The sequence below is a fragment of the Anas platyrhynchos genome, chromosome 2, assembly GCF_047663525.1.
Source record: "Anas platyrhynchos isolate ZD024472 breed Pekin duck chromosome 2, IASCAAS_PekinDuck_T2T, whole genome shotgun sequence".
In the NCBI taxonomy this organism is placed as follows: Eukaryota; Metazoa; Chordata; class Aves; order Anseriformes; family Anatidae; genus Anas; species Anas platyrhynchos.
In genome coordinates, this window is record NC_092588.1 from 7,254,742 (window position 1) to 7,271,564 (window position 16,823).

Genomic DNA, 16,823 nt, shown 5'->3' on the forward strand with positions numbered 1-16,823 from the left:
GAAGGAACACACAGTTAATGATCACTTGGGTGTAAATCATAAACTCTGGGAAAAGTAAGAATAGATTTTCCAGAATAGCCAAGGCTCATGTTTCCCTCTCAGTAGTTTTCAGCTGTTGTAGCAAAGAGGTAGTTTTATTTTACAGGCAAACACATTTTCTGTGTAGCCCTAATTCATGTTTAGGTCAGGTCCATCTGCAGTGCTGAGTCAGAGATCCTGCAGAAATTCAATACATGATGTTAAAGATCCCCAGAAAGAACTTCTGCAAAACCAAAAGGAAATGAAAGCTGTACAGGGCAATATTAATTCTAACTTGTAATTGATTTTTACAGCTTTGTTTCTGTGGGGCCAGTCTATTGAACAGCTTAGCAAGGTGCACCATGGTTTCACATGTCTGAAAACGCTTTTTCAGTAAAGTGCTTTGCCCTTTTCCTGGTGGTAAAGCCCAGCTTGTAGCTGGGAAAAGGAGTCAGCATCTGCCCTGTGCCCCAGGTAAGGGGCATCTCTTCATCGACCCCAGCTCCAGAAGTAGGCTGAAGCCCTGTGCGATACTTAACTCCTCTGCACAGGAATTTTGCGTCCATTTATTTTATTTTTTTCCCCCTCACTTTTATTTTAAGAGATTTGTTTAAGAGGAAATCAGCTGCTGTGGGCTAGACGTGGTGGCTAAAACAGGAGACCACTCAAGGGACTGAAGGAGGCTGGCAGCTGTACTTGGAGAAATGTTGGTGCATGCAGGAACTTACCTGAGAGTAGCTAGACAAGAGCTGGGGCAAGAGAGTAACTGCAGAAAGTACCTGGAAAAAGCCTTTAAAGAAAATAATACACCTGCGAACAAAACTGGGACTGAGAGAAGAAAGATAGCAACAGAGGTCAGACAAGGAGATAGGCAGGTGAGGTATGAGCAAGTAGAGAGTGGATCGTGTGTTTAGTAAATAGGGAAAGTAGGGCAGAAAGAGCTGAGCAAACAGGCCAGGATCAGATTCCCTCACGAGGTGAGGGACAGGATGAGGGCGCAGGGCCCGTAGTGCCTTGCAGGGTGTGACCTGATGCACAGACTGCACTGCTCCTCTGTTTTCAGAGGGTGCCACTGAAACGCACCTGAGTGATGTGGGTTTTAATGCGACAGCATGCGGTAGAATTTCTGGAAGCACCCGAGGGTGTTCTTGCTTAGGCTGTGGAGCTGTGAGTCAGAGCTGCGAAGACTTTTCTTTAATCTGGCTCCATGACCTGGCCAAGCATCCTCACAGCGCCTCTCTTTTCGCTCCTGACCTCTGACAGAGCTCCCAAAATGTTTTGACTAGGCCAGACACCAAAGCTCCAGCTCTGATTTTTTCCTGCTCTTTCATCCTTGGTAAAGAAGCAGCATTTATTAACACAGGCTTCTGATCGTGCAAAGCAGAGCTGTACGAAACCACCACATGGAAGCAGCAACACACCATGTGTGGTATTGATGCTCAAGCAGTGGCTCCAACTATGTGAGAGATTTGGGACAAGCACTTTTCTTGGCAGGAGAGCCCACCCTACTTGCTGTTGTGAGGCTTGGTGACTCAAGGACCAGAGAATGTTCTTTCAATGCCAAGGTAAGGATGAATATTACTCATGTCCTAAAAAGAGCACAAGCCCTTCCTTTCAGGGGAGGTGAGTGTCTGAGCACGCACGTGCTTTGATCTTTATTGCTCCAAGCAGAAAACATTCTCCAGAAGCTGGTGGATACACTGAAAAGCAGGGATGTCAGGAAGGACAAAAAAGGGCGCGTGAAGCTGGAGCCCAGGAAGTGAAAAGTGGGAATTAAGACAGCTGAAGACAAAGGCATAATCCTAAATGTCTCCTGTCATCAGGTCAGGATATCCATCCTGCTAAAATGTTGCTCTGTCGTTCCGATCAGAGGAGATAAGTTAGCAGAGGAATGGGACCACAGCTCACAAAGAGTTGTCTTTTCCTTCTCTGATGCCTCGTACTTGGGCACCTGATGTAAACACCCACCCACCCACACAAAACCACTTCGTTTCTATATTAGCTCTCTTATGAAAGTCATTCCAGAGAAGCATCTGTGGGTGAACGTTCGTGCAGCACAGATTCTCCAAGACCTTCTGCTAGGGCCTAAGAATGAGGCACCAGCTCGGAGAGGTGACTTTGTTTTACACCATAATTATTTCATTTCCTCACACTTGCCTTCTCATATTCATAAGCACCAGGATGCTTAAACTACTTGTGACACGGAGGATGAGTTCCCATCACGTGGCCTGAGTGTCCTGAGTTTGCCCGACAGGCATATGTGGTGTTTGGATGTGTCTTTTGTGTTGTTTAGGGGTTCCCAGTAGTTTTCATCTTTTGTGCATTCATCTTGCCCCACCACTGTAAGTCATCAGGAACAGTGTGCTTTCCATATGCACTGGTGGCTTAAGTCACAGGGACCCTTCTTCCTTTGGGGTACAGCCTTGTAGTTTGTTATGTCTACTTTCTACATGCAATCTAAGGACATTGGCTTCGATGAATCCTTATCCGTGATGGGATTTTCCTTTTGAGAGAGAAGGCTCCTACAAGAATAAAGTATGGGGTAAAATTGTGAAGCTGGTTGTTAGGATAAAAACCCTAATTCTTTCAATGTCTGGCAGAGGAGGCTAGGAAAAAAAAAATGCAATGCAAAGAGCAAAATTGCAGACATCAGCCCCACCATCTTTAAGGACACGGTGGTAGTACAGAGGCTGTGTCCACAAAGACAAAAAGAGCACTGAGACCGATCGCTCTTGCAACTAAGAATTTTTGAATATTTAAGAATATTTAGAAAATGTGGATCATTGTAGAGCTGTTTTCTAATTAAAAATTGGTCTAAGGAACATATAGGTTTTGAGGCCTTCTACCTATGGCTGAATTTTGCTCATCATAACTCCATGTAAGCAGTGATATTTGTAAGTTATTTTAAAAACAACTTCTCAGTAAATATGTATGCATTATTTCTCTTACAGCAGGAAATTATTTAGGTTTATTACTGGAATTAATGCCAAAATGAATTCTTATCTTCACAAGTTTTGCTCTCTATGCTTAATTGAATACATCCGCAGTATGACAACAACAAAAATCAAATAGAAAATATAATATCATCAATGTTTAGGAAGGATAATGCAATTTCTATGAAGACGTTTGCACTGAAATTAATTACAGTGACAGGCACTATGGAGTTCAATACTAAATTAATTAATATTGAATGCATACAACATTTATGATGATTTAAGAGTGAAGGTGATAAAACTGATATTCGGTGATTATTAGTGTAGAAACAAAGCAGAAAAGCAACAAAATAGAAAAACATGAGGCAAAAGTGTGTGTTTGTGAGTACTCCGACAGAACTTGTTGCATTTTGTCATGGAATCATAGAATCATTAAGATTGGAAAAGCCCTCCAAGGAGGGCCAGCCATCCCCTACCACCAACGTCACCACTAACCCATGTCCCCAGGCACCACGTCCAACCTTTCCTCGAACACCCCCAGGATGGAGATTCCACCACCTCCCTGGGCAACCCGTCCCAGTGCCTGACTGCTCTTTCTGAGCAGAAATGTCTCCTCATTTCCAACCTGAACCTCCCCTGGTGCAACTTGAGGCCATTCCCTCATGGAAGTATCTGTCGTCAGGCTCCTTTCAAGAATAAAAAGCTAAAGAAATAACTTACTACCTAAATAAACACTTTGGAGCTGAGTGAAAAAAAATGAGCGTGTGATTCACCACAGCTAACACATGCTGATGTATGGCTAAGGCATATGCAGAAAATAATAATAAAAAAAAGTGTTGAGGTGCACTTAAAAAAATAAACTTAAAAAACACAGCATGGTAGTAAACAGTACGTGAAACATCCCTGAGAACTAATGTTTATTTACAGATCACTTAATATTGTGGACATTTACGTTAAACTTGTACAACTACGCCCCAGTAGACACGAGGCAGTATTATCAGCCACTGAATTTCCAGTTGGGCCACACGTGTTCTTATAAACTGTTGTGTTTTGGTTTTTTTTTTTGTCACCGCTTTAGAAGTAAATTGTTTAAAAGACGGGAACTGAGGGGAGCCGGGAGCCCGCGCTCCGCCTGAGGGGAGGGCGCGGCGCGCGCCCCGCCCAACGGTCGCCGCTCAGCCGTTGGGCGGGGCGCGCGCGCGTCCCCCCCCCTCCCGCTCCCTCCTTCCCCCCCCCCTCCCTCGGGCCCCGCCCTCTCCCCCTCCCCGCCCGCCGTCGCTGCGGAAGAAGCCGCCGTGTCGGGCGCCGCAGATTCGCCATAACCCGCCGCTCGGCTAAGCCTCACCCCCCCACCACCCACCGCCCCTAAATCCATCAAAATAATTTTATTTATTTATTTATTTTAAAGCAGGGAGGCCCGCGGGGCTCCGTCTCGGAGCGATTTTTATTTATTTTTTATTATTATTATTTGGGTCCTTCCGTTTCCCGACGAGGCCGCGGCGTTGGGGTTTCAGTCAGCTCGCAGACCCCCCCCCCTTACCTCACCTCCCGCCGCCCCCAGCCCCTTTCCCCGCCCGGTGATGGAGGCTGCGGCTGCAGGTGAGCGGGGCCGGGGCCGGGCCGGGCGGGGGAGCGCGCACGGAGCCACTGACAGGGGCCGAGCGCTGAGGGAAGGGGGAAGAAAGTAGTCCCGGCCGCGTACCCCTCCGCGTGTGAAAGTAGTCCCCCGAGGAAGGCGGGCAGCCACCTCCCCTTACCCACTTTTAGCAGCCATCGTGTTGCCGCTGAGGGCAGTGGGGGGCCGGGGATGTTCGAGAAGGGTCGGGGAGCAGCGGGGTGCAGCGCGGAGCAGTGGGGCGGCGGAAGGATAACGCGCTGCTGAGGTGCTGCGGCTCTGAGGGGGCCGCTGGGGGAAGGGGCGGCTGAGGCACGGCGCGTCCTGAAGCGGCCCGGGGCTGCGCTCGGCATCTCCTTGGAGCTGCTGTGCCCCCCGTATTCAGCGGGGTGTGATCGTTAAAGCTGCGTTCTGTCACCTCAGCCCTTCGTGTGTCGGTCAGGGGTTTGTGGGGAATTTACGTGCGGAATCACAGAGACGTTACGAGACCTCTGAGATCATCTGGTGCAACCATCCCCCTGCCACCAGCATCGCCAATAAACCATGTCCCCAAGAAGTGAAGTTGCGCAGAAGTGACAGCCAAAATAATATTGTGTATGTGCTGTCTGCATTTCACAACCCTGTGTTTGTTGTATGGGTTTGTGAGGTGATGTCGCAATGCTTTAATCCCGGTTAATTGCCCTGTAGACTGACATTTGGCTTTCAGCTGTCATTCCTGGAGATGAATTTTTAATTGATATTTAGAATCCCAAATTATTTCTGGCTCGCCTGGACAGTGTTCATAGACAGCATAGCTCAGAATTTTATGCCAGAGAGGGAACAGGAGAATAACTTGAATCTAACCAGTGGAATACCCAACAAGTGTTGTGTTGCTTAAGTACTGTTTTGTAAAAGCATTCCAAGACCACTTTATATTGTCTCAGCAAGAGCAGTCAGGCACCGGGACGGTTTGCCCGAGGAGGTGGTGGAGTCACCATCCCTGGGGGTGTTCAAGGAAAGGTTGGACGTGGTGCTTGGGGACAGGGTTTGGTGGTGACATTGGTGGTAGGGGGATGGCTGGACCAGTTGATCTTGAAGGTGTTTTCCAGCTTTAATTATTCTATGATTCTGTGATTTAGATGGGAAACTAATTCTATTACTAAAAATAATAATTTTTCATTTACTCAAGCACATTTGTCTTAATAAAAGTAGTGTTGTTAGAGTAGTTGAACCCAGAACTGCTGTGAGTGGCCAGTGCCCAATAGGTGCTGCACCCAAAGTGAGCATTTCCTTTGGGTGTGCTTCCAGAAGCCAGGTTCAGAGCATTTCAGCCAGGGCATCCTGAAAGTGATGGCCGAGTGCATCCTCTTCGCTCATTCTCTGAGGTTCCACATGTTTGGGGTATTACAGTACCTTGCCCTAATGTTTTTGTTGGGATTCCTGCAGTATTGCATTTAATCACATGAGGGCGATCTTAGAACGTTAAACAAGACCAAGTCTTTATGGATATGTATCTTTTTAAATGATGGAAAAGCTATTTTGTTTATATATTTGATAAATTGATTATTCAGGTAAGATTCTTCCCTTATTATTTTTTCATACAGAGCCATTTGTGGAGAAAACTTGTTGCCTTTATTAGTGGTCTAAACTTGTTAATAGAAGATCCCTTTTAATCCAGTCCTGAATTTGTATTCTAGGCAACTTAAGTATGTGTAGGTGGTGTCTTCTTTTGAAGAACTTTACAAATACTTCTGGAAAAAAAAAGTTACAGAAAGCTAGCGTGTGTAGAAACTAATAAAAATCTGTATGCTTGTATCTGCCGTCATGGGTTAAACATCAGTAGTTTTAAAGTCAGATTTCTTTTGACAAACCTAGTAATGCAGAGGTTAAATACAGTGCTTTTGGGTTTTGTGAGGATGTGCTTCAGACAAGGAAGAGGGGTAAGAGCCTTGTGCGTTTTCCCTGTTGGGGCAGCTTCATGACGAGGCAGGTTCTGCTTTCTGGTGATATCTTGGACAGCTCTGAAGCAAGTCGATGTAATTTGGAATACTCAGTCTGTTGTAACTCACGTTAACCACCTGAAGCTGTTGCATCTGTCAAAAGGCAGTACCGCAGCCTGTTACTCCTTTCTTTCTCTACCTCTTTATTGGAGATGATGATGTGAAATCATTATGTCAAATATTTCCAAGGCTTTGTGTACCACATTGCTATCACTACGGATGTTCACTCACCTTACAGCCCCAGAGTTATACGAAGAAGTGCCTCCCCTTGTTTGTTCTCTGCCTTTTCCAACTCAGCACTGGGGGCAGATCCACTAACGTGAGCAGACAGCAGGGTCCTGGAATCCCCTAGCTCAGAAAAGACCTTCAAGATCACCACGTCCAACAGCAACCTGGCCTACTGCAGCCCTTCAGTAAGCCCTGTCCCTTAGTGCCACCAGGTGTCAGACGTTTAATCAGTGCCCCTTGCTGGTCACCTCCTCCTTCATAACTGTTTTACTCTTCATTCTTCCCCACCTTCCAATTCCCTCCTTCCCAGCTAGGAGGATTCTGATTCATTCATCTGCATCTGCTACTGAACTGTGCTGTGTAGTTGGCTGTACTTATGTTTATACCTTTAAAAGAACTTTTTTTTCCCCCTTCTTTTAGATTTTCAAGTTCTTCGGAGTTCTAAGTTGGAGATGGACTTCTGCAGCAATAACCTGTGGTGTTTTTTGTTTGTTGGTCTGTGTTTTAGGACCATCTCGTTGTAGGGCTGTGTATTGTACCTCTGAAGTTTTTGTTTTAGAGTAGTGCACTTCTTACCTTTATTTTGAGGCTGTCTTTAAACTGTTTGCCATTGTCAAGAGAGCTTTCACAGAAACCTCTCCAAGCCCTTATGGAGTGAAAGTAAATTGAAAAGCTTATTTTGCTAGGGACTTACCTCCTTTGAAGGCTCCTTTCATACACAGATTACTTCTGTATTACAGAGGCTCTCAGGCAGGCCTGTTACTGGTGAGGTGTTTAGGAAAAAAAAAAAGGCTGCATTCTGCTTTCTTATTTCTCACATTGCTAAAATAATCTTTATTGACCTGCGTTACTGTGGTTTTATTTCTTAATTCGTCACCATTTGCAGTCTGTTTGTTTTCCTCATTTCTTTTCTGAGAATGTTTTCTTCTACTAAAGCTTCTCACTGCTACGTACCATGCTCAGCAATTAAAATTATATATATTCTTTTTTCTTGGCCTTTCTAAAACCTTTGATAATTAGTATCAAGTATGATACTTTTAAATAATCTTCATGCTGATTTAGCTCTTTTTGGAGCCCTTTTTGTGTTTTGTTTTTGTTCTGTTAAGGATGTTTTTAATCTTTATGTGGTTCACATTGTTGAAGTTAAATGTTTGGCTTTTTATCACTCCTGCCCAGGATTTCAGAGTCCTTCTTTAAGCTCCAGACCCAAGGAGGGTCACACATCCCAAACTGTGTCTCCTCTTGCAGCTTCCCTGCTGAGCGAAGCAGCTATTCATGGTGTCTAAATATTTAATCTTGGTCTCCTGTCCTGACCTGACATTTGCATAAGGATAATTGAAACCTAACGTGTGTCGTTATTTCTCATCTCTGTAACTTCTTCTATCTCCTTCAGTGTGCCAGGGCCATTCCTACCCTCACGGTCAGGCTGTTGCTGATGTGGTTCTGCCACTGCTGTTCTGCACAGCGCAGGAGTTTCCACCTGCAGACATTGTGTTCCTTGTTGAAATGGCCTGTTAGCTGAGGCTGATGCTAAGGCTGGGATAACAGGGCATTGCTTCACAACCAACTACTTTCCTACTTTCTTTTCTCTTTAATTTTTATTTGCAGGCTGTGGTATCCCACTGGTGTTAGAAGAATATTTATCAGAAACTTTGGATGTGTATCTGTCAACATCCTCATTTACAGCTCAGTGTTCCGGTTTTGACACCTTCCTAAGTGTAGCACGTTATTGTGGTACCATGTAGATTTCTTTATTCCTTTTTTAAAGCAACTACAAAGAAATGGAAAACAAAAACAACAGTTTATCTCAACTCTGTGCTCTCTGTTGTTTCCTGTTAAAGTCTTTTTTCTCTGTTATCCTTAATTTGAAAATTGACTTTACCACTTCAAGGCGAATCTCTTTCATCTTTGTGGTCTGTTGCACTTGCTTCAGTCTTCAATTCCAAAACTTTTCCATAATAAGTTTTGGGTTGGGTGTAGCCTGTTACCTCTCAGTGTTCTTTGCTCATCTTGTAATGCTCCCGTAGGCAGAGATGAAGCTGTCAGCCCAGCTCACAGCACTCGTGTTCCAGGAGGTTAATAGCACCCCCCATAACTGCTGCTTTTTTTCCCACAGCTTTTGCTTTTTCTGTCCTTGGTATATTTGTATTATATCTTTTTCTTAAAGGCAGCTTGTTTATTAACCAGACATATTCAGACACTTCAGTGTAATTTAGTCTTATACTGTGTACCTCTCTGTAACATCTGAGATTCTCTATAGACATAATTTGCCTTGGAAAGTAAATTTCTGGTTGTCTTGGGAAAAGGTGGTGACTGCACATGATTAGGTTTACCTTAAGATCATATTAATTTGTATTGATTTTAGTGTGATTTGGTTGTTTACAGCAATGTCTTCTATAATTACAGTTCTGTAACTTTCTCTCTTATATCAAAATGAAAAATGTTTGTGGTGTGTAATAATTAAATGAATTATTCCCACCTAAGCAGCTAGAAGTGAAAACAGACACGTCCAGGTGTCCTTTTCCTGAGAAGTGCTGTGCTGCAGGTTTCTTCCTCCATGGTCATCCTGCACTGGTGAATTGCACAAAACCAATCGCTAACATGAGTGGGTTCAGGTGAAGGTAGCCCTAAAACCACTTCGTCTTTTCTCTGGCCTGCTGCGCTCAGTGCAGTTGAATTCTTGGTTGTGGATCTGAGTGTACTTAGCCATTATAGAGGGGATTTGGGGGATGCTACAGCTCCCGAGCAGTAGCAGGCAGTGGGATGTTTTATACAGTTTTTTTTTTTTTTTAAATGCTTAGTGAGGATCCTGCTTTTCATTTGGAGATGTGCTATAACCCCCCCACCCAATGATTCTTGGTGAATCATAATTCAGAAAACAGCAGGAAACAAGTATTGATCTTTCTTCTAATTCCATCAAATGAAGAGAAATAAAATTAGTCTATACTACTGTCTTTATTAAAATGATAACTGAAGTATTATAAGGTAGAGGAAGAGGTCTAGGGAATAAAGCTGTGGCTAAATTACAGCCTTTTGGATTTAAAGCATATGGAATCAAAACTTGCATTCATTTAGAGATCTTTTTTTTTTTTTTTTTTTTTTTAATGAGATAGAAAAATGCAGCTGAGAGCTATTTACATTTTTACAGGAATTATGAAGTAGTGCTGATTACCTGAAGGTATTAAGAACATGTAATCATGCATTTCAGAGTATTTTAAAAAACTGTTTTCTTTTTAAAACAGATTAAAGTAGAATTTAATTAAAAACCAAAAAAGTGTCATTTCTGTGAAGCAATAAAAACATATTACTAATATGTTTTTCAAAATTTCATATATTTGAAATATCGTGTGACATGCACAGAGTGATAGGTTCTGATGCCTGTGGAAAATAATGTCAATATAGGAAAGGCATCAGAATTCAGTGCACTGGCTGTGCCAATTCCTTTATATGTGGTTCAAAGTATTTTTTATACAGAGGAATAATTCTGCCTGTGTTAAACACAAATTACTGGCTTTTTACATGTTGCTTTCATGTTAACTGTTACCTCACTATATGAATACTTCTCCCTAAAGAAAATACCAAGGAAAAGGATTGTGTATTTTTCTGGGACATTATGATACCTTATGTACTCAGCATTTGTTTAAGAAGAGATCTTTAATAAAAACGTTTTATGGGAAGAATTGTGCCCCACTTCTGATATGATAGGCAGTATTGTTTTTATTGCATTTGAAACTTGAGCAGAAACCCTTACATATTCTCAGTAATTTTCATGTTAGTGTGTAATTACAATGTTTTGTGTCATAAATTTAACTCTACTGGAAAATGTAACTGTATTACGTAAAGACAGCTTGTGGTTAATATTGCCGTGATCAAATGCTTGCAGGTTTCAAGGCGGAACATAGCCCAGGACAGGGAGAAGTGACAAGATAGTGACCAGGTCAGGCACTGAAGTACCATGAATATCTTTTATAAGCTTGTTTGTAGCCCCAGGTAGTGCTGTGCTTTGCTAGTAGATGAGGCTACAACTTGTTTCTGAGTTTATTGTAACATTTGTGTTAGCTCGATACAGACATCGATCAGCTGTTAGTTATCAGGAGTTTTTCTTTTATAATAATAATTAGTTTAGAAATATTTTTAAGTTGGCACTGATTTTAGGCAGTTGGTTATCGCTGACTATACTCTAGTGCCAAGATACATTTGGGTGGGAACTGATTTTCCTTAGTCCACAAGTGTAGCTGGTTTTGTAAGCGTGGGCTTGGAGATTTGAGGGTAGCACAATATCTGAGGAAGTTAAACTTGTTGGAAGAAGATCAGAAACAACACTGCTGTTGTCAGGGGGTGTTAGGAGCAGCTGCTGCCAGTGGCAGCCCTGCAGTCCGGTGGCTTTTTCACTTGGTGCAAGGACTATGGGACTCACACGTGGGCTGGACAGTGAGGTTACACGGAGGGGCTCTTATGGAAGGTTTTAGTGAGAAATAGGACAGACAGCAGTGATCAGGCCAGGGCCTGGTCAGACAAGCATGTTTTCCAGTAACAGTTTACACACAACAGGTCCCTTTTATGCCATTTTCCGTTCCTTCCCCCTCCATGTAAGCATTCCTTCATCCATTTAACATCATTCCACAGACCCTCCTCAAATATCCTAAATCTTTCTGCTCCTCCTTTCCCTTTTCTTACCAGTTCCAAAGTTCTGGAGGCCTTCTCCACAGCTGTGCCTGCAGTTTCTTGGTGGCCCATCATTTAGTAACTGGAGTATTTTGGTCCTTGGCATCAGCTCTGTTGTGCGTTGGCTGCCAGGTTTGTGTCTCTGTGTTCCTGTTCATCATTTCTCCCATTAATTTACTGACCTCCTACACTGAAAATGTCCCTGATCAGATGACCTTAGCTGACTCGCACGTCCCACGTGTCCTTAAAACTGAAAAAAGACTGAGGTCTTTTTTTTAAGAAATTGATGTTTCTTGGCTCACCATATTCTATTTCCTGGCTGATGGGCAACAGAAGAACTTTGATATAGTTGCTTCTAAAAGGTTTCATATAGAGGACCTTTAAAAAAATAAATAACTCACCTAGTAATTGATTTTGCCACAAATCCTGTGTGCTACGACATGACTTATTCCAGAATTGGGAAAGCTGAGTGGTAAAGAGGAAGCAGCATTTTGGACCTGCACATCGGGTGATGCGACTGAGCATCTTAAATATAAGTTTTCATTTTTGTTTTTTTTTGTCCAGAAAATTCGTGGTCAAATTTCTTATTCCTTGGGCCACTAGCTATCAAGTGAACAAAAACCAGCTATTAAGTGGCAAAGCTCCCTTTTGTTTACCTGATTTGTGTTCATTGTGAAAACAAATATTAAAAACAAATAAAAAACTATCACCAAAAACAAATAATCCTCCAGCCTGTGTTTTGTGCTAAAGGAAAATTTGTGACTTGTTAAAATTAACTCTTAAGTTATTGTCATATAATGATCAAAAACATATATGGCAATTAGATAATAACCTATTTGCATAAATAATCCTATTTTCAGGAATTCTTCTAATATTACTGCTTTAGAGAAAAAGAGGGTGGACTCTTATATTTTGGGAAGGGGATTGGGAACAGGTGAGCCTAGTCTGCAGCTCCCTATTTGTCTTCAGTGATCTGTTCATAAATCTCCCTTCTCTGTCTACATGGCTCAGTGTAACTTTTTTTTTTTTTTTTGTCTATTTAAGAAGTACCTTGAGATTTTTTGGAAGAATGGAGAAAAAAAAAAAAAGGAAATGGCTTTATTTACATTGTAGCTTAATTTGCCACTTTTACGTGTAAGAAGAAAGTCACTGGTAATATTTATTTCAAGATACATTTATCAGGGTTTACATGGGCAAAGTGAAGATAACGAATTAACATGAGGCAAGCTCAGTAACTGGAATGCTCCAAATTGGTTTTGGCTTAAATTCCTGTTGTTTGTTTACCTGCATACTTGATTACTGTTCCTTTCATTCTCTGCATATTTAATTGCTGTCTAATTAATTGCTCTGTTGATTTCCCACATAATTAATTATCCACTACTTAATCATTGATTCCCTGCATAGTTAATTGACTTATTGCTTATTTGATTTTTACAGTTAATTGCCTATAATTCATTGCTTTATTGCTATACTACCTAATTAGCAAACAGGTAATCAATTATCATTTGCTTATTCCTAATCTAGTGGTTTAGGCCCATGATAAACTGAGCACAGTTTATCTTCTGGTTTCTGACCTCCTTTTCCAGTTATTCTTCCTAAAATCATTTCTTTCCTCAATTTTGTTTCAATCTCACTTCTAAGTAGAGCTCATGCATCTTCTCTGTGCCTTCACCAGCACTCCTGTTGTGCTCTGCCACTTGCACTGTTCTCTTCTGGTCTTCAGCTTTATTCCTGTTTATTTCCCATGTTTTTATTACTTGGTGTTAATCTCACAAATTTCTTAGAAAAGCCTTAAGATGAGGTTTGTATAATCAGGCACTTGAAAAAAAACAAACTGGCTTTTGGGCATTCTGGTTTTCAGCCCCTCTGCAGGTCCTCACTGGTAGGAACGATAAATAAAATGGTTTATGAGCACAGTTGTTGAAGGAGGAGACAGGAGACACAAAGCAGTGAGCGTGAACTTGCAGAGAAAGCAGCTGGAAGGTTAGGAAGCAGAAACAGTGGCAAAGAAAGCCTCAGAACAGAAGTGTCCCCTGCATCGCGGGATTTCAGCATTCGGCTGTGGTTAAACTTTTCTGATAGATGCTCGTAGGTCTTGTAGTGGGAACATTAAACACATATTTAGACAGAAGAATCATCATCCACTGTGTTAATAACAGGCATCATTCTTTTTTTAATAAAAAGAATACTGCTAAATAACTAGAGCAGAAATGATTCAAAGGAACATTTCCATTATAAACTTACTGCAACCAAAATAAAAATGCGTGTGTGCTCGAGACAACAGAATGCCTGAAAAGGATCCCTACCAAGCTCAAAAGACCATGCTGAGTATATTATACGTTTTACATATCTGTGTGTGTAGAGGATACAGCATATTCTGTACAGCAGGAATAGTATTTCGACTACTTTTCAGAGCTATTTTAAGAGGTGAAGGCATGTTCTGCCTTTTATTTTTGAAGTAGTTGTATTATTTCTAAGGATTAGGTTGCTTTTGTTACAGTTTCATTGCAAACAACTGTAAATGAGAGCCAGCTTCACTATTCTGAACATTCAAAAGGTTTTCTGGAGTGGGGTGAACCATACAATTAGTGTGTCACAGAGGGAGGAGAGGAACGTCAAATAGGGGTAGTGATCTTTGTTTGGGATTGTTTTGGGACTACGTTCCAAAGTACAGCTTCCTTATTCTCTTTCACCCCAGATTCATCCCAAGGCTCACAGAAAATCACTTTGTTTCTGTACTTACCCGGCTAACCTGTGGATTAGTTTGTACCTTAAATAGTATTGGCTGTTTTGGTTTGATTTCAGTGAGGATACGTTCCTACTTTTCCTTAGTGGAACAGAGGGAGAGGAGGAATTGAAACTGATGTCTGGGCCAGGGGTTTATATACAGAGCTGAGGAACTGGCATGTTGTTAAATTTGGTTCCTGGCTGTTACTAGTTCTTACTGGAAACAGAAGGGAGCAGGGACTGTGGAAAAAACATGTTGAAAAATCAAAACGTTCAATTGAATGACAGCAGTCTTAGAAAGCAGAAAAAGAACCTCAAATTAACTCTGCCAAAAGTTTTTAAGTTTTTTTTTAGTTGAAGTTTTCTGAATTATTAATTTGATAGTAACCCTTCTTTATTACATAGTCTCTTGTGTGTTTGTGTTCACATCACACTTCAACTACTTTGGAACTGAACTAAAAAAAAAAAAAAACAAAAGTCTGAAAAAATATGTAAAATTTCAGTTTAAAGCATTGACCAAGAAATATGTTAATGTAGTTCTTCATTGGCTGCTACTTCAAGAACAGCAAGGTCAAGGACCAGGTATTAGACATGGAGCCCAGCATCTGTATTGCAGAACTGCTTTGTAAAGGATAAAATGTTCGGTGTTTGTACCAACAGGATGCACATCAACAACGGACAATGTCTTTATCTTATATAATTTTGTGTTTATCAGCTGTTTTAAAAAAGTGTGAAATCATAACATTTTCTGAGGCTGAAAGGGCAAAAACTGGCTTTGTCTGTCCCGCTTCCTTTTAGGTCTTGTTGTTGCCAAGATTTGAGTCAGGTGAAACGTTTTGCCCTGTATAGATCTGGGTGGAAGTCTCACCATTTCTTCAATTCTGTTTGTGATTTATTGTGAATGCTTTCATTTAATGATGCAATATTATTTGTTTTAGCTACTCACTGCCTGTTAAATGTGTTAACCAAAATCTCAATAACTAGTGGTAATACGAAAAAATGACTAAAATTTGGAGATATTAACTTCTCTTTTTAAACCTGTTTTTCAGGGATCAATTCCATCTTCATGTGTAAGCTTTGTAACTTGTTTTCACCGAATCAGTCAGAACTATTGTCTCACGTCTCTGAGAAGCACACAGAAGAAGGGACTAACGTCAATGACATCATTATTCCACTCCAGCCTCTAACAGCACCAACAAACATAAACAGAAACGGAGAAGGTACTTTTGATAAATTGAATGACGTGTCATTTTCTAACAGTCATTTCATTTTTTTAATGAAACCTGTGGCGTGGTGGGCTTTCACTGTGTGTGGAATGATTTACATAGCTTGTTTCTGCGATGGTCGCTGTACATTGCCAGCCTGAATTTCAGTGCAGATTAGATCAGGGGTTGGACGTGGATAAACTCAGCATGCGACAGGGGATGATTACAGTGCTCCATTAATTTTAAATGTCAAGTATAGCAAAGGCTGCTTCCTACAGCTTTAATTTGAAGCCCTAACAAGAGTGGGAAGAGTGTTGTTAGTGCTAGACAATTAAGTTTTCTTAGGCAAGCAGCCAGGGCACCATGGACTGGGGGGAGGTCTGGAGGTTTTGTAAGAGTGGCATGCTTTGAGTAATCTAACTCCTTGCTTGTTAGGTTTTAGATAATATAAATTAGTTCTAGTCCAAAAAGGCAGTGGCATGATTCATAATTTATAATTGTGCTTTGGTGTTGGCACTAGTAAATAAATAAATAAATAAATAAATAAATAAATAAAAATCTGGTAGTCAAAGGTTGAGTTAGTCATGCAGAATGATTTTCCTCTGCAGCAGCAGCAGTTACATTTGTGACCATGTTTAACTGATAATAATTGCAATCCCTTGTAATGTCAGCTATGGGTTCAAAATAATTCGGACTTTCTAATTATATCTTCTTTTAGACCCTTATTGAACAATGGGTTTATATTGTTGGCAAACCTCTTATTTCAACATGCCTATGAGGATTTCCAAAGTACCTAATAATTGTGGTTGCTGGATTTTAAAAAGTGTATGTTTATAAGTAACAAAGCAAAACAAACAAACAAAAAACAATCAACCAAAAAAAAAAAAACCTACGCTCTTAATATCGTACTTGAAACCATATTTTATCATTACTATATGTGTGTGATATTTCTTCCTTTACTTACCAGGAACAATTCAGTAGTTATATTGACTTGAGCAACATAACAAGATATTTCTAATAATGGTCATATAGTATTCAACTTATAGTTATCTCCTCGGATGGCTGGTGAGGAAAAAATTGTGCCAGACCATCATTTCACACAATGCCTAAAATTAATGGTACATTAGAAGATAAATACATTTTAGATTTGCATCCAATTTTAAAATGTCATTCTCATTTTATTTTAATAGTAAAGAAAGAGTATTTCAGGCGTATGGAATATATGTGCCTTTCTTAAAATTTTGTTTCCTGTTAGCACTTCACTCTGAGCCTTGTGATAATGGTACTGTGTAACATATTCGTATTCCTTTAAGTAAATAGACTCTTCTGTAGCGTGCTTGTTGTATTTGTGATAGGGACTATCTGTACTATATTATATGTCATTAAGCAAACATTGTATTTATCAGACTAGTTTATAATTATGGTTATGATCTGAAAGAGCAAAAATTAGACT

The 16,823-nt window shown here is 40.9% G+C and overlaps 1 protein-coding gene across 3 annotated transcripts in view; it reads left to right on the forward strand.

Annotated features, from left to right (window-relative positions):
- The first annotated feature begins 4,227 nt into the window (after positions 1-4,227).
- Positions 4,228-16,823, forward strand: part of ZFAT (zinc finger and AT-hook domain containing) — a 92,850-nt gene continuing 80,254 nt past the window's right edge. Inside the window, exons 1-2 of one of the 3 annotated variants that reach the window (XM_038174961.2) lie at positions 4,228-4,550; positions 15,215-15,385. In XM_038174961.2, the coding sequence (XP_038030889.1) occupies positions 4,532-4,550; positions 15,215-15,385 (190 nt within the window). In that variant the 5' untranslated portion in view covers positions 4,228-4,531. Of the gene's footprint in view, positions 4,551-4,841; positions 5,161-11,550; positions 11,571-15,214; positions 15,386-16,823 lie in introns of those variants that run through there. The other 2 variants (XM_072034287.1, XM_072034288.1) reach the window with 2 other exon arrangements.